Consider the following 22,756-nt stretch of genomic DNA (forward strand, 5'->3'; position numbering starts at 1 on the left):
CACAGACTTCCGCAAAAAATGTAATGCTGTTTCACACAGATTCTCATAATGAAACCCCTTATGCACATGTTATATAGCTAGTTATTTTAGCTAGAGGGTGAGCAGTCCCTTAGGCACTTTTATATTCATAAGGCCCAAACTTTGATCACCCCTGTGGCTCTTTTGCTATAGTGCAGCTTCCAGTATAATTAATAATATTCCAGCTCAATCCATGTCAAAGAATGAACACGCTTTAGAGACATATAGTTGCAGCCCTTCATAGGAATTGTTTTAACCTAAATCAATGTGAAAGGGGGGAGGGAGGGTCGGTACCACAGAGATGCTTGACATATGAGTTTATTTCGGTGCCAAATATTTGGTTTTCTTTTCTGGTTGAAATGGAGGTGTATGATCAATCAAACATTATTGTTATAATAACAGAGGATATACAATGCATTTTTATATGCTTAAAATATCACACTGTAATTACAAATATCAATTAAAAACAGACCATAGCCAAAATATTGACAAACATGGCAACGATGTATGCAGCAAATGTGACAGCATTTGAAAACCTTCTGAGTTTTGGTGATTCATATAAAAAATATGGTGATCTTCAACATTGTGTTTCAATTTCTGTAGTGTAAATTAGATAAATAAGTGGCCCTAATAGACAAGCATAATTCTGTCAGGAGTTGCCTGCATCCATGTCACACAATGAAGAGGGCTTCAAAAAGGATTTGTGAAGAGGTTGTTTAACTTTACTTTTTGCATTAGACCAGTCTCTCAGGCTTTTACACTCTCAACTGTAAATATCAGCTAAAAAGCTCTTAAATCCTTTGTCAAATTCAGTATTTAGAAGTTGGAGAATACCAAAAGGTATTCTAGTTCATAGTTATGATGCTGTAGATCAAATGGTTTAACAATCACAACATTTTAAGATACCTCATCTCATTAATGCAATCTCATCAAACAACGGTAATTGACAAATAATAATACTGAATGTAAGTGCAATTTCATAAGTTTTCTTACACAGTGAATTGTGTAATTCCCATGTACAACATAGGTGCACAATAATAACATTATACTCTTCAATAAAGACAATAAAAAGTACATTGTAAAACAGAGAAGAGGCTGGAAAAGTCACAGTTTTGTCATTGGTATGTGCAGGTTGTTCCATGGTCCCATCCATAGCTCTTCCTCATCAGACTGCGCGTGGTCGCTGGGAGACTCTAAAGGCTCCTTGACGTCCTCGTTGTCGACCGTGGACTCCTGTTCGTCCCCGCCGCACGTCCCGCCGTCCCTCGTCATGGCAATGTTGGATTTGGACGTGAGGCTGCCCTGGCCTGTGGCGCTGGATGCCAGGGACCCGCTGGAGGGCCTGGTGTTGAGGTTCTCGTCGGCGGCGGAGGAGACGCCCGCGGCGACGGGGCTGTTGAGGGGGAGCCTCTCCTCGTGAGTCACCGCCAGTTTGTCCAGCTTTTTGAAGTGTTTCCCCAGGCGGGCCGGGGAGTTCACTTTAATGTTGTTGGGGTGCCCCGCTCGCCTGGTCCGGATGATGGACCCGTTCTGGGCCAGGTAGACGCTCCCGTTGATGTTGCTGTGGCTGTTGATATGAGACAGGCGGTTCCTCTGAGACTCCGGGGCACTGTCCTCCCCCGTCGAGCTGGTCTCGTACTCCCGATCCACCACCAGCTTGATCCGTTTCTTTCTTCCAAACTGTAAAACACAAAAAAAGGAAGAGGACTGGCTAGTGAAGAGTACCACAGTAAGTTCAGAAAAAGACCGACCGATACCTTCTAAAAGCATCACATGCAGTACAACAGGATGCTGCAACACAGATAATCTTTATATCAGATCTGATAAAAGCACCATTTCAATTCCACTGCATCAACTGATTGCCTGTTGAGAATTTCAGATTATCACACATAGAGAAGGACACAGCACTCGAAAGGGTATCAGTTCCACTCTTCAAATAACAAAACAGCACTACAGGTCCACACAGGGCAGCCAGAAAAAGGGCAAGGCAAGGTTGTGGATGTTTGCACAATTCCGAGCAGGTCTGAAGGGAGAGATGGAGATAAAGAAATTAGACTGAGGAGAAGGTGCGCACAGTCCACGTGAGGTACTCATATTCTGCAAGAATATGACAAAGGAAAGGGAAAGGGATGCGCTAAGCTTACTCAGTGACTCAGTGACTCTGCCAATTTCATTTAAATGTCCCAGCTCCTGTGGCCTCTGAATCCGTGGTCTCGTTTTCGGACTCCTCCTCCTCGGTGGTCCCGTCCAATGACGACTGGCTGCCAGGATCCAAGGATGCCCTGGCAGCTGACGAGCGGCGGCTACGAGAAACAACGTTGGCAGAGGACAGAGAACGGGATCCGGAGATAGCGGAACGACCCGACCGGGAAGTTCGCGGCCTGGAAGAAGCGCTGTGGCCGGTAGTACCAGACATGGATTTTCTTGAATTGGCCCGTCCACTGACCGTGCTCCCTGATTTACGGGCCAGGGACGCTACCTTGGATGCACCGGGGTCTTCATCCTCTTCTGATATTGGTGACAGTTCATTGCCCTCCTCTGAGTTCTCGTTCACATTGCTTCTGGTCTTCGTCCTGACCGTTGTCTCACTGTGGGACCCCACACTTGTGTTGTTATCGGACTGACTGCTCTGTTTCAAACTGGACCTCTTGGATGTGGGCCCTTCACTCATGCCTTCTTCTGAGTCCTCTGACTGTGGGCTCTCTGTTCTTTGCTCTTCTTCTCCAGAAACGGACTGTTCTTCCTCACTTTCCTCTTCAATCGTGTCTTCTGGTCCTCCATGGAAATATGACTTCCTTGATCTGGAGCTCCCTCTTGTGGATCTTGGGCTCCTGGAGCTTCTGTCAGTGACCTCCTTGTTAACCTCGGATTCAGAGGAGAGTTTACCACTGCCCTGGCTGTACGCCAAAGCTCCTCTGCTCTTTGCGCCACTGGTTCTCCCACTTCCTGACCTGCTTGAAGACCTTGTGCTACTCCCTCTCTTGGAGGCATGGGCAGAGGATATCTGTGATGTCCGTGACTTCTCATCCCCTGATGATACACTATTTTCGGCATTATTATCATTATCGTCAGACTCCTGGCCCGTTTCAGATTCCTTTTCTGTTTCAGACTCTTTCTCGGCCTCTGACTCCTTTTCTGTGACTGATTCTTTCTCGGTCACAGATTCCCTTCCTGAGTCTGATTCTTTCTCTGTCTCTGACTCTTTTTCTGTGACTGATTCTCTTTCTGTCTCTGATTCTCTCTCAGTCTCTGACTCTTTTTCTGTGGCTGAATACTCTTTGTCTGTGTCAGACTTTGACTTGCTCTCATCTGAATCTACCGGGCCTTCGTTATCTGAATCCACAGTGCTCTCGTTGGGGTAATTTGGGTGCATGTCCAGTTTAACATAGCTTTTGCCTTCAGTGTAAGGGGCGATGCTGCTTTTTGACAATGAGTCCTCCTCCCCCATAGAGGGCCCTGTGCTGCCGGCCTCAGATTCACTCTCGCCCATGTCACTGATAGAGACTTTGGGTCTTCTCACATCCCTGTCAGAGTCACCAGCAGCCTGGGAAGAGGCCTCTTCTGTCTCACTCTTGCTGCTGCTGCTCTGGGACACTCTCCGTGAGTGCAGCTTCTGAGAGATGTTAATGCGGTTCAACGCCTTCCCAAGTCGCTTCTTTGCCGACGACTTGGCGTCAGACTTGAAATAACTGCCGCTGATGACCATCCCTCCATCCAGGCTGTCCAGGCGCCGTGTGGAAGCCAGCTTGTTGTAGTCCCTGCCATCGTTTTTCTCCTTGGAGAACATCATGGGGAATATTCTGGACTTTTTCCACGGAACGAGACGTGAGGCGGGGATGGGGGTGGAGGCATCATCCTGCTCAGCGGTGCCCCTGCTGGCCACTAAGAACTTGCTGAGTTTCATGATCAGCTTCGTCCTCTTAGCCGCCTTTGAGCCCCCGGACTCTGGGCCCTTGTCCGTGGGCTCGGCCTGATCGACTGGATCGGCTGGAGGCGGGACCCCAAAAGCCTCTTTCTGAGGTCTCCCAGGCAGACCTTGGCCACGCTTTGGCTGCCTGCCTCGCGTGGAAACCTGTTCCCCAACACGACAGCTCTCTGTCAAAGCATGTCAGCTACTAGTGGAATTACAACCATTTAAACAATTCATGATTGAATTTAGCCTTTAAGAGAAAACTGAAAACCAAAACTTTCTGATGAATGTACACTAAGGACATACCTTACTATAAGCATGAAAATGAAAAGCTATGTGGACAAAGATGGCCACTCTTCAGGATGAAAAATGCCTATCATCAATAAAAATGCATCTATGTATTTGATATCCCAGACAAGAATGAAATATTGTATATATTATAAACTTTCTTAGTTCCTAGTATTTTCTTTCTGAGATAGGAAAATAAAACATTCAGCCCATAAACTGTTCCACATACACAGTAAATTATAGTAATAATAAATAAAATGAATGGGTATAATCATAATGAATAATGGGCAGTGTTGTAAAATGGAGCACTTGAGTGAAACCTACCTCTGCCTCTGACCCATGTGGGCTGTAGTAGAAGCTTCCATCATCATCCACAATGACCTCTCCATACTCGTCATACAGACCTGACGGAGAGATCAGCTTCCTGCGACTGCCATACTGTGGAAGCTCATAGCTGGGGAAAAAAGACATGTAATGCAGTCATTAAAAGACAGGTAGACCCTGGTGTAAAATCCAGCTATGCTACATCCGCTTGAAATGACCAGCTACCAGCTGTTTCAAAACATAACAGCAGCTTGAGCTGGACAAAAAATGTTGAGTATGGATCTGGTCTGAACCAGTCAGCCAGCTACCAGCTGTTTCAAGACATGGCTTGAGCTGTTTCTTTCAGCAGAGAACACACAAACAGACACGCACAAGCACAAAAACACACAGGCACACACATACATATAAGCTTCAAGATGGTGTCCTTTTATCAGATTCTATGCGGTAGTTAGTCAATCACTGTAAGCATCTGATGGGACTTGGAACACTTGTGGCTACTAAAATTGCCTATTATTGGTGAAGTCTGTAAAGCACCTGATTCACTACAGTGGAACTCCTCTTTGTATGATTTTGCATTCAGTATTAGCCAGGGTGATGTCACACATCGCTACAGTGAATCCTGATCGGCAGGTGCAGGATGTGATAGACATTACACTAAGTCTGTCGAAGGACTATGACACCTACTTGGGACGTCACTCCCTGTAGCACACAATGGAGCCTGGATTAAGAGATTTAACTGCTAATAAACAGTGAGCGGCTGTTTAAATAGGAACAGACAGTAGTAAAGCAGGGTCAATCTGACACCATTCAGTATAGTGATTTCTACCCTCTGGCCTCCAGTGCATTACTCAGCAAGAGACTGGCTGTCCTGATATTGTGTGGTGCTCAACACAAACAGTCATTTATTGACTGTTTTTGTGGTGTGGGAGAAAATCTATACTTTTCCACCCAATTAAATGATGTTTGCAATGTCAGCTTGATTAAGCAAGTCTAATTCAGCACGTAGTGTGCGTGCTTGTAATACATTTTTTTTGTATATACACTCACAAGCACTTTATTTTTTATACTACAACTGCTGTAGCCCATCCACGTAGAGCTATGATGCTTTGTGTGTTCAGAGATGCTCTTCTGCATTCCACTGTTGTAATGTGTGGTTAGTTGAGTTACTGCCACCTTCCTGTAAGCTTTGACCAGTCTGGCCCTTCTCCTCTGATGTCTCTCATTAAGGCGTTTCTGTCTGCAGAACTGCTGCTCACTGGATTTTCTTTAGTTTTTTGCACGATTCTTTGAAAACTCTAGAGACTAGTGTGCATGAAAATCCCAGGAGATCAGCAGTTTCTGAGATACTCAAACCACCCTGTCTGCCGCCAACAATCATTCCACAGTCAAAGTCACTTAGTATCTACATGATTGTATGCATTGCACTGTTGCCACACAATCAGCTGATTAGATAATCACATGAATAAGTAGGTGTAATAAAGTAAAAATGTTCCTAATAAAGTGTTTGGTGTGTATATCTGTAATAGCTGTAATGTAACTTGTATATACAGCACAGGAGTTTATTGACAAGTATTCTGAGACACACCAGTGAGGATGTGTTTGGAGATCCTCATTAAAAAGCTGAAAAGATGTCAGGTAGAGTGATGTATGGCGAAGAATACTCTGTACATCTGCTTCTGGACAGCCACCGGAGTGAGAGCAGTCTTTCAATCTATCGGCCTGTCTCCCAGCCCCAGAATTAAGCCCTCAGAGCTGGATTGAGCGCTCAGCATTCCATTAGCATCTGTACATTGGTGTTTCATCAGGGCCATATGGGCAATTCTCATCGTGTTCTGCCTGGTGAGTCATCAGCCTTGCCATAACTGCCCGAACGAACTAGCCCGACTCAGTTCCCCTCTCTGGTGTCCTAATCAAAGATGAATAATTTATCCCATCCAAAAAAAACAAAAAAAGACTACAAACTTCCAGTTCTAGTGTGTGTGTGTGTGGGTGTGTGTATGTGCATACACACAAGTCTGGGCTCATGTATAAACTAATAACCACCCATCAATGGTTAATATTGGGCCAATTTATGAATACCGCATGTGATTAAATATGGAAAATATAGCTCAGAAGTCTTGTTTTACAGGAGTTTTTTTGGGCGTTTGGGGAGGGACATGGGATGGATGCTCTCCACTTGTGAGGTGAAGCTTGTCAGGCCAATGTGAGGATCTGATCTGAAGAGCGTAGGCTCACCCGTGGTCATAATTATAGTAATCTTGAGTGTAGTACTCCTGCCCTGGGTCGATGCCAGACTCCATGGAGAGCTCCTGTGGTTACAGCACAGTCATTACTCAAAGACAACACAGCGAGAGAAACAGAAAAACAAGCCGCTAAAGTCTCCCTCCCACCCCCCACAGAGCCTCAAGCTGCATTACAGAGAAATATCTCCACCCTATCAGAAACATGATGGTACCTCTGGTCTTAGAAGAGATGGCCTTAGCAATTGCTGTTGCTGGAAGACAAGATGAAAGAGGAAGAGAAGCATAAAGAAGACAGGGGAGAAAAAGGAAACTGTAGAGATATCAGACAAGCCCAGATGGGGGGGGGGAGCTGCCGAGGGCTAAAAGGTCAAAGTTCAAAGGTCAGGCTGGAGGAAGAATTCAATAGAGGACCAGTACAGAGATTGACAGCACCCGCCAGCACCAGCACCAACACATTAAATTATAGGGCTAGACCCGCTCAGACAAGGACGGAAAACTTTCTACTTTCAACTTTTTAAATCAAGTTTTAAATGTCTGTACAAGGTGTCTGTACTTTTGGATGTTCAAAATGATTCTCCAGAAATCAGTATTTTCTGTGCATCTATGAGGTGATATATACAGATACAAAAACAACCTACTGAAGCCATATAAAGCAGGCTATTGTCTGAAGTAGGGACCCATCCAAAAGTAATGTTTTTCAAATGAATAAAAGTGCATACCTCTTGATGTCCATATCCTCGCCTGTGAGGAAATAAAATAGCAGAAATCAAGGGTAAGATTGCAGCAAGATAAATGTGAGTGCTTCAAAATGAAACATTGTTTTTCCAGCAGAATCTCAGATTATGTGCTTATATCAAACATAGACATTGCCTTTTTTTCAATTGTAAATGTATGACCTGATTTACATTGTTGCTCCTCGAGAGCCAATATGCGAACCGTATTATTTAGAGAGCTTTTCAATTATCGCTGCTTATTCAGCGAGATATCACAGAAAGGCAGAGAGAAGCAACAGGAAAAAGGCTAGGGAATCGCAAAAGGCTTCATAACCTGTGTGAAAAAACTGATATTGTGACATATTGGCTTTCTACTTACCATATGGGCCAAGTGTTTTTGCAACTGAAAAGATTGGAAATTGGATGTGCTCAGAAAATGAATTTATAGCTCGTAGACCCCTGACGATGGAGAATGTGGGCTAATGCTTCTGATGCAACCGCAGGTCGAAATTTCTCACCGATAATGTGTGAAATTCGGATTCCTGACAGTCTAAACTAGCACGCTTAGTGGCATTCCCAGGAGAACTGAGCTAGACCTGGCTTACTTTACCGCTCCTGCTAATTCGCGAGATGGTTCATTTTTATTCTGAATGGAGGCGGGTGGGGGTGGGAATAGTCCGTTAACAGTGCCAAGCTGTGACCCCCTTTGGAATGCAGTCTTAGCTTGCTGGCATTTGAAAGCGGTGGACAAGTAGTTTTGAGATTCAAATTACATTAAAAAACAATAGGCAGAGATGAGCATCTCGTTCAGTGTCTGATTACAAAAACTGCATTAGCATCATGAAATTAGAATTCATCCCTGGCTGATGATTATCGGGAGAAAATGACTGCAATTGTTCAGTGACGCGGAAGTAATAATGAATTCAAATGAAGATTTATGGCTAAACAACGGTTTGTGGTTTTCAGAGACCGTCTTTTTTGGGAGTTTGGGTTTCATTGCCTCCTTCCTGGTGTGTGGCAGTTAATCTTTTGACGGGGGGGGGGGGGGGTTTGACGTGACGCGGGTACCTGTTCTCTGGAGATGAAGCGTGATAGATATCGTGTTGAATTAGGTCAGACTACGCAATCTAGGAAGCGAAAGACAGATGGGCTTCCACAGTGCTGTGCTAAGGAAGTCAACTGTTACTAATAATGTGTGCGCTACCAAGCTGCGCCAATGCTGCGGAGCACACGTGACAGAGAGGGGCGCCGCGGCTAATCGCGGTTTTAATCACACCGTCGTATCGTTTGTTGTGCCGGGGGTTAGCGGCCCAGGAGGGGGAGAGTTATGTTCTCTGTCTGAGGCACTGGTGAGCGGTGAAGCTGTAACCACACAATGGCCTGCTAGTATCGCTTGTGTCTGAGCTGGAGGAAAGCCAGCCAACGCAGGACCTTCTCTAGTGAGAGGTCCAGCCGTGAGATCATTTCGACAAGCAAGAAAACATAAAATATGAAGAGGAATAATAAAAAAAAAAACACATTAATATCCTCTGCGCACCATAACCCATCTGGCAGTTAAAAACAGTGTAACGCAGCAGAGATCACTGCAGTCGGCTCCCTAATACACTTGATAAGCAACACTCCAAGGTCCTTGATTTTGTTTGCTCGCTCCTTTGTTTACACTACAAGGTTTCTTTACATTTCAAGATAAATTGGGGCCGCTTCGTTTGTTTTATCGCCCTCGTGCTGGCACAGAATTACAGGCGTTTTTCTTTTCTGAATTAGTGGGAGGGCAAGGGAAGGGAAAATATGCGTTTCCCCTCTGAAAAAACGTGGAGATGAAATTGGCTTCATGGTCTCCCTGCAGGGCGAATGAACAGAATGTCTGACTGGTGCCAGCCCTGCTCACGGTGAACATGGGCTACAGTGCCTCAGAAGTGAGACGAGGGAACTGAAACAGAACGATGGTGAAAGGGAGATGAGTGGATAGTGTCGAGAGGGAACGTTGCTTCCTCTACAGACACCATATGACTGGATGCCTGGAGAGAAAAAACACTGAGGGTCGACAACAGAAATTTGCGGATTTTTGGAACCAATTTGGAATCACAGCCTGATCCATCTGCTATTCCTTTGAAGAGGCTCGAAATGACAATCGCAAAAAAAAAACAATGATGGAGTGGGCACATCTTAATGGAAATTGGTGATTATCACATGCAGTGATGGTATATTCTCAGCCATCAATTTTCCGCAGTATGATTAAAGTTGGGATTACCGAGGGATGCTCGCTGAATTAAACACACCGGAGAGAGAGGAGAAGCAGGAGTCAAAACGGCTACAAGATTGATCTTTTAACTAATCCAAAGTTCCCTGTCTGACAACTCACTTTCCATATCCTGTTATGGAACATGTTCATTTTGCTTGTACTGGAAACAATGTCAAGTGGAGGCATTCACATTCTATATGACACCACGGCAGAGACAATAGCCACGATTCAATCACTTCAAGTCACCTACAGTCTGCTAAAGTTACACATATTTTTTATTCACAGACACAGCCCATGTTTTGTAAGACAATGCTAATGTCAATTTTTGATTTAATATAGGCCAAACATCTCCCTTTCTGGAGCAGTGCACTCAGGATTGTAACTATAGAGTCAATATTGGGGGTGTCAAAGTGCGCAGACCCCAAGAATTGCAAGGCTCTAGGGGTGTATGGGGGCATGCCCTACTGTTAGAAATGTTTTAAAAGAACAGGTGTGAAATGATCATTTCTGGTGAATTCTAAGGGGAATATGGGCCTGCTGCAGTTTAGGCTGGGTATATGTGATTGGTAGAAGCTGTGCCATTCCTATCCCCTAAATTATGCCCTTGACTACCACATATAAACATTATTGCTTAATATGCATTCATCTTCAGACCTATATCAAGCATGGAGCTGTATATATAATGAAGGCATGGGCTGCAAGAGAGAAAGAAAAACAGAGAAACAGGCATGCAGTGTGCTGGTGAGATCTTTATATAACATGTCTATTCAGTGAGTGCAACAACGTTGTATAACCACAGAACACCTTTATAAGATAATTTTGAAGTGCCACTTCAGCTGAACAATATCTTGTTGGATGACTTTTACTTTCACAGTTGAAACTACTTCCAAGCAACAAATGTTTCACTTTTTATCTTCAAATTGCTTGTGAATAGCGTGACCTTATCAGTCCTTTTCCACATTGTGTCCACATTACCTAAAATAGTTATAACCTAAAATATGCAGTGCGTAAATCCAAATCACTGACTTAAAAAACATACAAAAACATTTGTGTATCTTAAAAACAAAACATTTTCTTTTGTTTTTCATAATGATATAAAACCTAGAAATCTTAAAAACACAATAGGTAGTTTTGAAAGACTTATATAACCGGTAGGAAATGAATGAAATAGGAGAAATGCGAAAAACAGAAAGTAAAAGGTGATAAAAGTACAAATGAACAGATACGGGGAGTTACAGGGCAGTGGACTGGGAAGGAAAGCGCTTTTCCAGTTCTTCCACGATGGGGTTCAAGTTGAGCTTGGGCACAGCTGCCTGCTCCTCCGGGGGGCCTGCCACCTCGGGGGGTCCAGGGGGTTCGGGGGGGTCGGGGGGCTCGGTTTGACTCGACGACGGCTCTGACTCCACAGACACTTGTGGCTTTGGCGCCTTCCGCTTTTTGTCTATTTGACTGTACATGTTGGCCACGGACTTCTCTATCTCCGCTATGTTCTGGATGTTCTTCAGGATTCCCTTCAGCTCCCGCTTCGGGGCCTCGGGTTGGGCGGGGAGGGGCGGGGGAGGGGCGCGTAAGGACACTGGGCGGAGGGACGACGCCGGGGGCAGGGAGGGCAGGACGAAGGTGGAGGCGGGGGACACGCGGGAGGGCGACACGGAGGCAGACGGTGAGCAGGGGGGCGGGAGCGGAGGCGGGGGAGGTGGGGCCGGGCGGCGGAGAGGCGGGGAGGAGTGAGCGATCGGGGGAGAGGTTGGAGGAGGTACAGAGAGAGTGCTTGGGGGAGGGGGTGTGGGAGAGGTCGGGGGCGGAGGGGCGGGAGAGGTCGGGGGAGGGGGTGGTGGAGGAGACCCAGGAGGGGCTGGAGGAGGGGGCAGGGGAGGGGGGACGTCAGGAGGGTCAGGGATGACTTCCAGTTGGACCTTGATGGTGTCGGCGGGCAGGTAGGAGAACTTGCGCAGGACGGGCGGGGTGGGCTTGCGGCTGGGCGGCGGGGTGCCATCACTCTCCGTGATGATGATGCAGGGCGGCGCATCTCTGCCCGCCGCCGACCCAGAATAAAATGGCGGCTGGAGGCTTTCCAGGGTGGAGAGCAAGAAGTCGGCGGGCAGCGAGCATCTGGACTCGCAGCTCGGGTGTGGCTTGGTCTCCAGCAGGGCCTGCTGCTCGAACTGCCGAGCCTGCTCCCTCACCGTAAGCTTGGTCTCCGGCCCTCGGGGGCCCGGGAGCTGGAAGGCCTCCAGGTGCCCCTCCGTCTTCTCCTTCACCTCCGTCTTCACCAGCTCCATCTCCCACTGCACCGGGTCCATGACTACCTGCCGCCGCAGCGAGTCGTACATCTGGGCCTTGTGCAGCCTGGAAGGCAGCGTCCACGCGTTGCCCTGGGGAAACCAATCCCTCACGTCCTTCCCCCCGGAGGACTGCAGCCCCAGTAGCTCCCTCCTCCGCTCCGATGCGCCCTCGGGCTCCGGGCTGCTGATGGTGCCGTCTTCGTACAGCGGGTTTTTGGTGGTCAGCGGGTTCTCGTCGGACAGGAAGGTGACGTTGCTGGCCGACTTGGGCAGGTTGTTGAGCAGCGTGCCGTTGGCCGAGGACTGCTTGTGAGCCGCGATGGCGCGTGAGGCGAACGTGCTGATGAGACGTTGGCGATCGCCTTCCTCTAGCACGCACCGTTTAGCCCTGCTCGTTCGAGAATGGTGAGAGAAGAAAAAGAAACTTGAAAGAAAAGAAGGTAATGAAGAAGATGTTGATGAGAACCAAACTAATGAAAGGGATATAGGGATATAGCCTCAAAGCAAAAATAAATAAATAAACAAAGTCGCTGTTTCATTACCCTCCACACTCATACTATTGCACGGCAGATCCAATATGCATGAGGAAATACTGTTGGATAAACGTAACCTAACTCTGTGCTCTGTTATTATTCAGAATTAAAGCTAGACTTCATTATCATAAATTAACTTTATTATTATCAATGTTCCAAGAGTAGTCGCGTTTAATATTTAACTACAGAACACAATCAATGTGCTTGAAAGTTCTGCATAAGTGATGCCCTTTGAAAAGGATAAATTATAAACAGCTTGTACATGCTCTAATGGAATCCTTTCACTATTGGAGTTTTTACTGGAAATAAAAGCGTAATTTTCACTTTTGTGGGCCAATGCCTCTTTGCATTGTTATGAGAGTGGACAGCATGCTAAAGAGACAGAGGGCACTCTAACAGCTTAATATACTAAGGGATTCCAAGGGAGGGAGACTTCTACGTTCTGTTTAAGTTACGGCTAACATTCACCCTATTGTCTCTGAGCAATTTAATCAGTATAGCAAAAAAGGGGTACAGATGAACTACTAGCCAGGAGCTCTGTGGCAAAAGAGAAATAACTACAGCCCGTTGTCCATGGATTAGGGAATGCCAGGGCACTCAACAAGTCATTGAAAAACAATATGACATCACCTGATTTTCAGGAAATATTTTGAATCACCATTACTGTATGTCACTGCAAGATGATGTGTGTTGGCTAAACACTTTTCCCCTTTTTTCGGATACACTATAGAGTGCAACTTTTCTTACCAATTGTTTGAACTACATGAATTAGCTACTCAACATTTACTAGATACTACAGTGTACTGGCTTAAGCTAGAAAAAAAAACATTTAAAAAAACAGACACAGAAGAACAGTATTACAAAGCCACTACTCCATACAGTATCTACAAGCCTTGGGTCCAGCCAATGAAAGAGCTACAGTACTTACTTAAGTCTGAATCCACAGAAGAGATATGAGCGGACAAAGATAAGAGACAGGATGAATACTAAAATGATACCATTGACAGTAAGAGTAACTGAGGATGAGGAATCCAAAGCTTTATCTGAAGAAAATGTTTTTACTAAAAACAAATGAAACTGTTCCTCTTTGTTTGACTCTTAACTTCTGAAAGGAATATTAAGACAATGACACCTGTCACCTCAGACAAACCCAAGGTAAAGGGTAACCTTTGAAGACTGTGCTGTCTTATGTCATAAGATACACTGTGCTGATGACTGCCTACAATATTCAGCTTAGACCATGGAGTGTGAAAACAGGGGGGTGTTATTATTTGGATAGGATTTGCACCTAAAATATGGAAACGGTGTTCACGACATATGATTGAAATTAGGCTAAACATTTGGCAAAATAATGACTGGGGCTTGGCTTTCATTTGATAAGATGGACCATATTCCATGGGGTAAGAATATTTAAACAAGAGGATGAGGGCTGTTTTGGAATAAACTTCTAAATAATGTACTGTACCAACCTTGAGAAACACACCCTTCACACAGCACAGTGAAACAAATCCAAATAGCTTTGTACAATTGCTCTTGACGTCCTGTTGCAGGTCCACTTAACTGCTTATCAATACATTTAATTATGTTTCATCACAGTCACCTTAAATTAGCCACTGCATTCATTTCAATTACTTAAACCCACATTAATTTCCCCTATTGTTTTACAAATGGCGGCTGGCCTTTTCATTTCATATTTAGGATCGATTTTACTTCAAAATAAAATGCTTTAACATAAATAGCACTAAATCTTGGCAATGCAAAACTACTGAAGTGTGCAGAACCGATAAAGGATGAACTCAACTTTCTCCACAAGACATTAGACTGAAGAGGGACACGTCTTGTTAACCTTTACGATCAACTTAAAATGTCTTCCTTTATTACCTTCTTGAATAAAGGTTCACTGACCTTTAGGTGGAGCGCGGTAATGAACTGTGTATGCAGTAAGTTTACAAAAAAACACAAAATGAAATTAAAAAAGTACTTACATGGAGCTGTCTCCAAGTTCTTCGTAGAGGTTGTTGGCACCACCCCCGGCGGTTTTGCCAGCTGGCAATGCCATTTGGATCCTGGCGGTTTTGGCGCATTCGGCCTGTCGCCTTGAGCCAAGTTGAAAAAGAAGTCAAGAGGTCGTCTAAAGTTACAGCACCAGTCAGCCTAAAGAACACACTGCCACATTATCCACGCAAACACCAATATATGACTCACACACTGTGTACACACTGATCACAGGAACACCAGTTTACCACCACATATTTGCTTGTCACTTTTAACATTAAAGTTCAAAGACAGATTACGTCCATCTTTATAAAAATGATGTATTGTCATGATATGGGCAGGGGGATAATAAGGTTATTTATGCAATTTAAGGTTTTTACACATAACTGAACTTACTCTGTTTTAACTGAACAAAATCACTGAGACTAAACATCATGCAGGATGAATACACAAACATGATAATAATCCCATGAAATATGTAAATAACAGCACTTACTCTTTGAACCTGGAGAGGATAAAAGCGAGAAATTAGAAAAAAGCAAAACAAGAAAAAGTCAGTAAAAGTCAGAAATATTAGAATGGTCCATACAATATTAATATGACATGCTGAAAGTTCTTGGCTCAAGGGAAATATTCTCCCACTGACAAAATATTGCTTTTTAATGATTTGCTGTCTTTAAAGTTATTTTTCTAAAACACACTGCTCCAGGTGAGACATCCTCCATTATTCATACAATTCCTTTTAACTTTCTCTGATAACAAGGGAAATGTTCAAATAAAACTTCCGCTCAAATACGTGCAGAATACACTTGAGAGAATATGTCAGGTCTCAATTGAAAATTCACTTAAAATAGTGATTGAAAAAAGTTTGCAATCCAGGATGTTTTTGAGTTGTTTGCATGCTATCAGACATGCCTCCGACAGGCTTTTTAAAAATGTTGCATCATTTACACCAATACACTGTACACTTTAGATAATTGCCACTGATAAGTGTGTTTGTAAAGTCTAGTAATTCTGACAGTGAAATAGCTCCAGAGCAGAAACCGTATTTTTTGATTCGGTTTAATACATATATTTGAGAGGGGGTCGTGGAGTCTTCTCCCACAATTCAAATTGCCTAATTATTAAGAGAAGCCTATTCCATTACTGCAAAGCCCTCTGTAAACTCAGGCCGGCTGCACACTAGCAGACACATCCTATGAAGGGTGTGCAGTCATCCCGCACTCAACCAGCCGAGTGGAAGGGATGGAGACCTGCACAATTAATGCAACTAGGGCAGGCGGATTGACCGAAGGACTCGCTACTAAGCCGCGAGGTAGCAGACACCGAGCCAACTTAAATCCTCCGTCTCTGATGCTGTGACCAGTTACACGGCACTCTGTGTTGCCTCTAGACACACACTGCACTGGCGGGGAGCTGCACTGAAAACAAATGACTCAACAGGATACGACACCTGGGAGAGCTGTTATTAATTTAATTCATTCTTCATTTGCTGATACCATGACTTAAAAGTCCAATGCAGGGTGTATCCCAGTGCACAAGAGCAAGTAGAAGAAGACCTTCAATGGGATGCACAACGTCAGCGAATTTATAGAATTAATTTTCTTATGGGGCTCCCCTTTTACTTAAACCATAATTTACTTTTTCCTTGTTTTGAGACTTTATTCTGGATAAAAACAGTGAAGTAAACGCTGAGAAAATGCATTGAAAATTAATGCTATAAATTCTTGTTTTAAGAGAAATATTTGTTTAAATGAGCAGTAAGTTGTTTTTGCAGTACTGGGCTGATCCTGCTCTGGGACTCATAGTCGCCGGTTACTCGCTCCAGCATCCCCCGGCACCATTTTAGCATTTATCGCTGGCATCTTTGCAGCCGTTCCCCAAAAGCAAACACTCAACCCTGCCATATTCTGCTTTGTTAGACATTTCAGCGCCTGAAAATCTCCCCCAACTGCTACTATCAGGACCGAATGTTTGTCACAAACGGTAATTAATCTGCTTTCACGGAGCCCGGATAGAAGATTAACCTGGATGAGAAAGCACTTTCCACAGCAAATTAGGTAGAGGCCCATCTCAAAATGGCTGCCGTTCCGCGATTCTCTGATGCCTTTGGGATTCGGGTAACAGACTGCGCCTGTGACCCCGCGACCCACGCGAAAGCTGTTTACTCACTGTTTGTACGTCACCATGACGATGAGGATGGCGGGAATGCAGCAGACGATGATGATGATGGCCAGGGCCAGCAGCGCCCCCTCTGTGTAGCCCATGGCCTGCGCAGCCTTCTTCACGCTGGCCAGGATGTCCGGCGTGCGGATCTCCAGGATGCGTCCGCCGGGGCCCAGGTGGGGCTGGAACTCCTTGTTTATGTCCAGGAGCTTCCCGTCCAGAAACCTGTACGAAGAGCGACCGCAGACAGCCTCACGCACAGCGATACTCATCGCGGCCATAAATCCTAAATCCTCTGACATATACATAAACACCTACACACTAAAATACCTATGGCAGCGCTCTCCAACCTGATCCCACTGGGCCCCAGTGTCTGCTGCTCTTTGTTTACACCGGTAACAAGTTCACACCCAAGACACATTCATTGTGTATTAAGCTGATTTAATAGTTCAATAAAAGTACCAAGTAACAATAAAAGCCAAGAGACCCTGTGGCTCTTCAGGACCAAGGTTGAGATCTCCTGGCTCCTGTGGCGATACCATGCCAGAAAATACATGTTGGAAATAAGTTTCTGTTTAACAAGGACATAATAAACAACCGACAAAGGCCTCCAGTGTACTTGGGCTGGAGATAGGTTTCTTAATAATATCAAAGCATTTCTTCAGAAAAGCATATTTGTTTTCCAACTGTTATTTGGGTGTTCTACCACCTTTAATATGTGCTGGCAGAATTTTTTTCCATTTTCAAAACATTTTTATGTTAGCTATATTTACTATCGCTCAGTTTTTTCTCAAAATGTGGGCTTGAGGGCTTTTTTCACTGCCTTACACATTAACTGAATACAATGAATGAGAAGAATGCCATTCATCCTTACTATTTTGACATAGCTCACAAACTATCTGTGGGTTGTATTTCACCCTGTTCATTGTAAGGCTCTTCATTAAAATTCTAAAAGGCTTATTGTTTTTTGTTTCAGTTTCATAAATTGCAGGTTCTGAAACCAGGGACACGGTGCCCTTTGCTGAGGAAAAACCATGTCAAAAATGGACTTGGTGACAGGCAGTCAGGCAGGCATTCAACTGACTTTCAGTCAGAAGTGCAGGAACAATCATGCAGGACTATCATGAGTGGTGTGAATGAGTCAGTACGTTTCTCCTTTAGAACTGTAGGATCGAGGATGTAGGATTTATTTGTTCTTTATTAAAGATGAGATCTGTGAACTTGCTCTTATAATTACACTCCTTTCTTCAAAAGCTGTCACGTGTGATAAGACTAACGTACACCGCTCTCTAGTAAAATCCCTCCTTCTTTAAAACACGACATCTTGCGCTACACGCTACTCACAGCCAAGGACAGAACAATATTGTCGGAAGATTAACATTTTGCCCTCAAAGCATTTCCCCCTTCTCATTTGTTAAGAGGGAATTCAAATGGTCGCCTGCACGGAGCAACGGCGATGTGTTGTGAGGGAGAATGAAAGCGACAATATTGTTTCTGTGATAAAGGAGCCTGGTATCTGGTGGGGACACCGCAGTCCCCAGAAGGGCTGAGGCTGTTTTCACGGCGACAGCGCCGGTGGTGTGATGTAGCGCTATGCTGATGGATTCTGGGGCCTCGGCTGAACAGCAGACCACAGGTACCTGCTGAGGGAGTGTGGGGAAACTGTATTTAAGGAGAGCCAGAACAGGGAGTGGTGAAGAGAGAATGTGCTCTTTATAAAAGAGCTCCCACTAAGGTGTAGGGTCCCTGCAGAAAGGGATTGATCGATGGCTTTTTGGATAGATTGATGTGGATAGGTTTTTGGAAAGCGGGAGATCTGTGTTTCACTCACTTGAAGAGCTCCTGTCGCGATATAGCCCGGTTGGTCATGGGGTCGATGGCGTATACCATGAGGTCGGACTTGGAGTAGTCCTCCTGCTCGTACCCTTCCCCATACCTCCGCGGGCCGATGGACTCAACCACAATTTTGGCCCCGGCGATCTGGTCCTGAACGTATCGCTCCAGAATCCTGTATTTTTAAAGGACAAGGCAATTAAAAGGGAGATCAGAATACGTTAAACTTTAAATGTTTGGCATTTATATAGCACCTTTATCCAAAGTGCTGTACAATTGATGCTTCTCATTCAGCCATTCATACACACACTCACACACCGACAGCGATTGGCTGCCATGCAAGGCGCCGACCAGCTCATCAGGAGCATTTGGGGGTTAGGTGTCTTGCTCAGGGACACTTTGACACAGCCCGGGCGGGGATCGAACCAGCAACCCTCCGATTGCCAGACGACTGTTCTTACTGCCTGAGCCATGTCACCCCTTTACTTGTCGAGAGCTGAAAATTATATGGTTCTAATTGATCAAAATGAGTTAGTGGCATGCATATATTGTTTATAGGGCACTATACAAAAATACTGTTTGAAAAAATATAAATATAAAAGGTTGTATTGCTTGCAACCCATTCACTTGGAATCACTGAAGCTCAATATCTTAAAACTACTCAGAACACAGATAGAACATTCTAATTCTCAGCTCACGTTGGGTAACTGCTGAAATATATTGCCTCAGATATTTGATCTTTCAATCAGAAAACTTCACATTAAAAACTTTGTGCAAGGAAACCCGGCCTTGTGTTTCACACTCAATAACATAACTCTCTATGACTGCAGAGCGGACACAATAAACAACTAATGCATCAAGTGATTCCAGACAGGAAGCAGAGGGCAAGGTTTAGGAGCACTGCTCATCCTGTTGCACAGAGCAGATGAATCAACCGTCTGTATCCTTGTACGTTCTCTGAGGATTGTGATCAGGCACTTTGGAAACGCCACACAGCGCAAATTGAGAGGGTAATAGCATACCATACCCTTGTACCCTTGAACAAATGTCTTTTATCTCTTGCTCGCTCTGAAAATATTTATTTCATAATGCCCAGTCCAAAGTACTGTTATGATAAGCAGTCCTCTTTGCAACTGCAGCCAGAGTTTATTTCACAGAGCTGTAAATTATGACCAGGGCTTGTTCATTGTAGCCAGATGCGGCCTTCTCATGCCCTAAGAAGGTCTTTTAGATGAAAAAGATGTATAATACTGTTCTGGCCATTCTCAGTACACAAGAGGATTGCTCTTGACCTTTTACAGTAACCGCCAATAGTATCACAAGGGATGGCAAAAAAATATCAAAAGGAAGCACCTAATTTCTCGACAGTATTGCTTTGTGTGACTAAATGAGGATGGAAAAATGATGCTGCGACACAAAATGTTAGAACGAAGTGTCTACAGCCGTGTCATTTGGAAAGCAAATGTCTTTGCCTCTGAGCTGACGGCGGCCGCACCCCGAGTTTTCATCTGTGAGCGGGTGGCCATTTCTGAGCCAATTACCCACAGGCCCGCTGGAGAATTCTCCCTGTCTGGGCTGGGCAGGGGGGGGAGATGTGGAGAGCAGATTGATTTGTCCCCCCTCGGGGGGCTGAAAGGCCCAGATGGGCCCGGCTCCTTGCAGCTGAGGCGCCCGAACGCTACGGGCGCTAATCTGCGAGTCGCCAGAAACCACCGCTTTGGCGCGTGCCTCGTGTCCGATGTCAGGCCTCGTCCGGGCCAACGAGGCCGATGACTGACAGGTTATTATGACCGCCGAACGGTCATCCGCCGTGTGGCCTGAGGACTGGAGTCGCCAACTCCTGGGTGACCTCACGGCTGTGTCAGCGCCGCTAACTGACAGGAAACAACTAAGTCCTGCTAAGACCAGCTCCGCCTGTGTGTGTGTATACGTGGAATAGGAAGCGGTTATTTTTACTGCACAACAAAGGGAAAACAGTACAAGGCTGTCACGACGTGACATCTATGACAGTGTTTATAAGGTCAACCATGCATCAACTTCACAGAAATTGAACACGGGGAGGGGCAGCGTTTCCTTGGCCCGTTTGTCAGGAGAAGCAATCAAACAGGGAGACGCCGTTTTATCTTCGAGAGACGCTGATGAAACCAAACAGTATGCTAATTCGTCCGCTGCCATCCAATCCGTCTCCGCGCGGTTTACGGGGCGGAGGTTAAGTGCGCCCGCTTGTTTTCTGACATGAAAGCATTTCGCGAGAGAAAAGACGAACCGGCGTTTAGAAACGAAGACGCAAAACAAAATAAAACAAAACAACAACCAATTCCCATGCACGCTGGCCCATTTCTGGAGGCGTCTTACCCGATGAGTCGGTCCTTGTTCTGCTCCACGTCCGTGGGCGGCACGTTGGACACCACCACCTGCATGTCGAGCTGATTGACCACGGAGACCTGGGCCAAAAACGGGGGAACAGTGAGTTTTACGGCTCGCGGGCACCGGCGGGTAATTGCGAGTGCCGCGTTTTTTTGTATGCAAGCCATGCGTTCGTTTGATTGCTTCTGATTTCAGCGGTGCTAAGCCACTTGGGAAATCTCGCCGTGTTTAGCACTCCTTTGTGCCGCCCTAATGAAACGAAGCTTCCTCTTAGGTGTTAACTGACAAATGAACCACAGCGTGGATTCACTTTTACAGATTCAATCTCGGGTCTCGTATGTCATTAAAAACGTTATTAAAACAGGCCGCACGGTGCAAAATCAATTCCCAACATCTGTCTTCAGCAAGATGACCAGAGACAACCAGTAACACACTGCAAGATAAACCAGCAACAGGCTGCTAAGTATGTAAAACACACATGTCTAAGGAAATTACACCGTAACACAGAAACATGGGGAAAAGCCATGTTAATGTAGGGGAAAATTGCATATTTCATCTCTCCAATGTACCCCCTGGATACAGAATCAAGTATCTTAAATTGAACCAATTTCTCAATGGCCCACCACTTCCTAACCCACCCACTGTGACTTTGAATTGATCGTACATTGCTGGACTGTGAACAGATTAGGTTCTGGCACTTGACTGCAATAGAGACTCAGAAATTGGGCTGCAGTGAGTTAAAAACTGAAAATTGAAACCAGCAGGAGTGCTGGGTAACCGTTGCCCTGGGCAGTGAGCATTCAACCATAAACCAGAAGGCAGAAACATACAAAAAGAGCACAATTAAATACACTTGAATCTCCTTTTAAAGTGATACTCACCACTACCTGTGCTTTGCTGCTCAAACCCTTCCCATAGTTATCCGTCGCAACCACGTCGAATTTGAAGTAGGACCGGCGCATGTTTCTGTACATGATGGCGGTTTTAATGACGCCCGTGTACGGCTCCACCACGAAGCCGTCTTTTTTATTTCGGGCCGTAGGTGGAATGTTCAGCCTGTACTGCATTGAACTGTAATTCCCTGTGTCCTTGTCCAAAGCCTGTGAGAAAGAGAAAATGTAATTAAACATCAGACACACACAGATATTCATCAGCTGGCCCAATGAAGCCCCCGCCGTCACCCACTGGAGGCGCAGTTCCTCAGCTGCCCAAGAGGGGGAGACTTTGAGCTTTGGAGTGCGGCGAGGACACGCTTTAACATCGCTCAGTTCAGCTGGCTTCAACATTCACCGCGTTCCTCCGCAGTGACATTGATTTATAATACCTTTTAGGTCTGAGAGAATGTAAAGGCAGGGAGACAGCACTGGGCCCTACCCTGGCACTGTCATTAACACAAATGAGATATTTCCAATATGCTAAGGAACTGCTCCGCTCAATATTACACCACATATATTAAGATCGAGTAAAGGTCTCAGCCTTGGTATTTGTAATCTTTATCGGACTTCAAATAAATGGAGACAGTGAGTGTGTGTGAGAGACTGTGGATGCAAACTTGAAAGGGAACATTACTATGAAACGCATACGTTCTGACATCTTGGAGCATTATAGGTGGGGTGGGCAGACCGACAACTGGGCTCCCTGTCTGAAAATATGACATGCCTTAGATTTCTATTGCAGTGCAGGTTTAGGATTTACACTCAGTGATCACTTTATTAGGAACCTGTACAGCAGCTTGTCAATGCCAATATTTAATCAGCCAATCATGTGGCAGCAACTATATGCATAAAAGCATGCAGATGTGGTCAAGAAGTTCAGGTGTTTTTTAAACCAAATGTCAGA

The 22,756-nt window shown here is 45.2% G+C and overlaps 1 protein-coding gene across 1 annotated transcript in view; it reads right to left on the reverse strand.

Annotated features, from left to right (window-relative positions):
- Window positions 1-1,854: 1,854 nt before the first annotated feature.
- The window catches only part of pcdh15b (protocadherin-related 15b), a 158,040-nt gene continuing 137,138 nt past the window's right edge, over window positions 1,855-22,756 (reverse strand). The window contains exons 28-38 of the mRNA XM_061231247.1: window positions 21,799-22,017; window positions 20,906-20,994; window positions 18,549-18,725; window positions 16,724-16,942; window positions 15,048-15,056; window positions 14,542-14,652; window positions 7,503-7,524; window positions 6,996-7,034; window positions 6,776-6,849; window positions 4,547-4,670; window positions 1,855-4,090 (exon numbers count right to left, since the gene is read on the reverse strand). Of these exons, the coding sequence (XP_061087231.1) occupies window positions 2,189-4,090; window positions 4,547-4,670; window positions 6,776-6,849; window positions 6,996-7,034; window positions 7,503-7,524; window positions 14,542-14,652; window positions 15,048-15,056; window positions 16,724-16,942; window positions 18,549-18,725; window positions 20,906-20,994; window positions 21,799-22,017 (2,985 nt within the window). The 3' untranslated portion in view covers window positions 1,855-2,188. The remainder of the gene's footprint in view (window positions 4,091-4,546; window positions 4,671-6,775; window positions 6,850-6,995; window positions 7,035-7,502; window positions 7,525-14,541; window positions 14,653-15,047; window positions 15,057-16,723; window positions 16,943-18,548; window positions 18,726-20,905; window positions 20,995-21,798; window positions 22,018-22,756) is intronic.

This window comes from Conger conger, chromosome 2 (assembly GCF_963514075.1).
Source record: "Conger conger chromosome 2, fConCon1.1, whole genome shotgun sequence".
NCBI classification, from domain to species: Eukaryota; Metazoa; Chordata; class Actinopteri; order Anguilliformes; family Congridae; genus Conger; species Conger conger.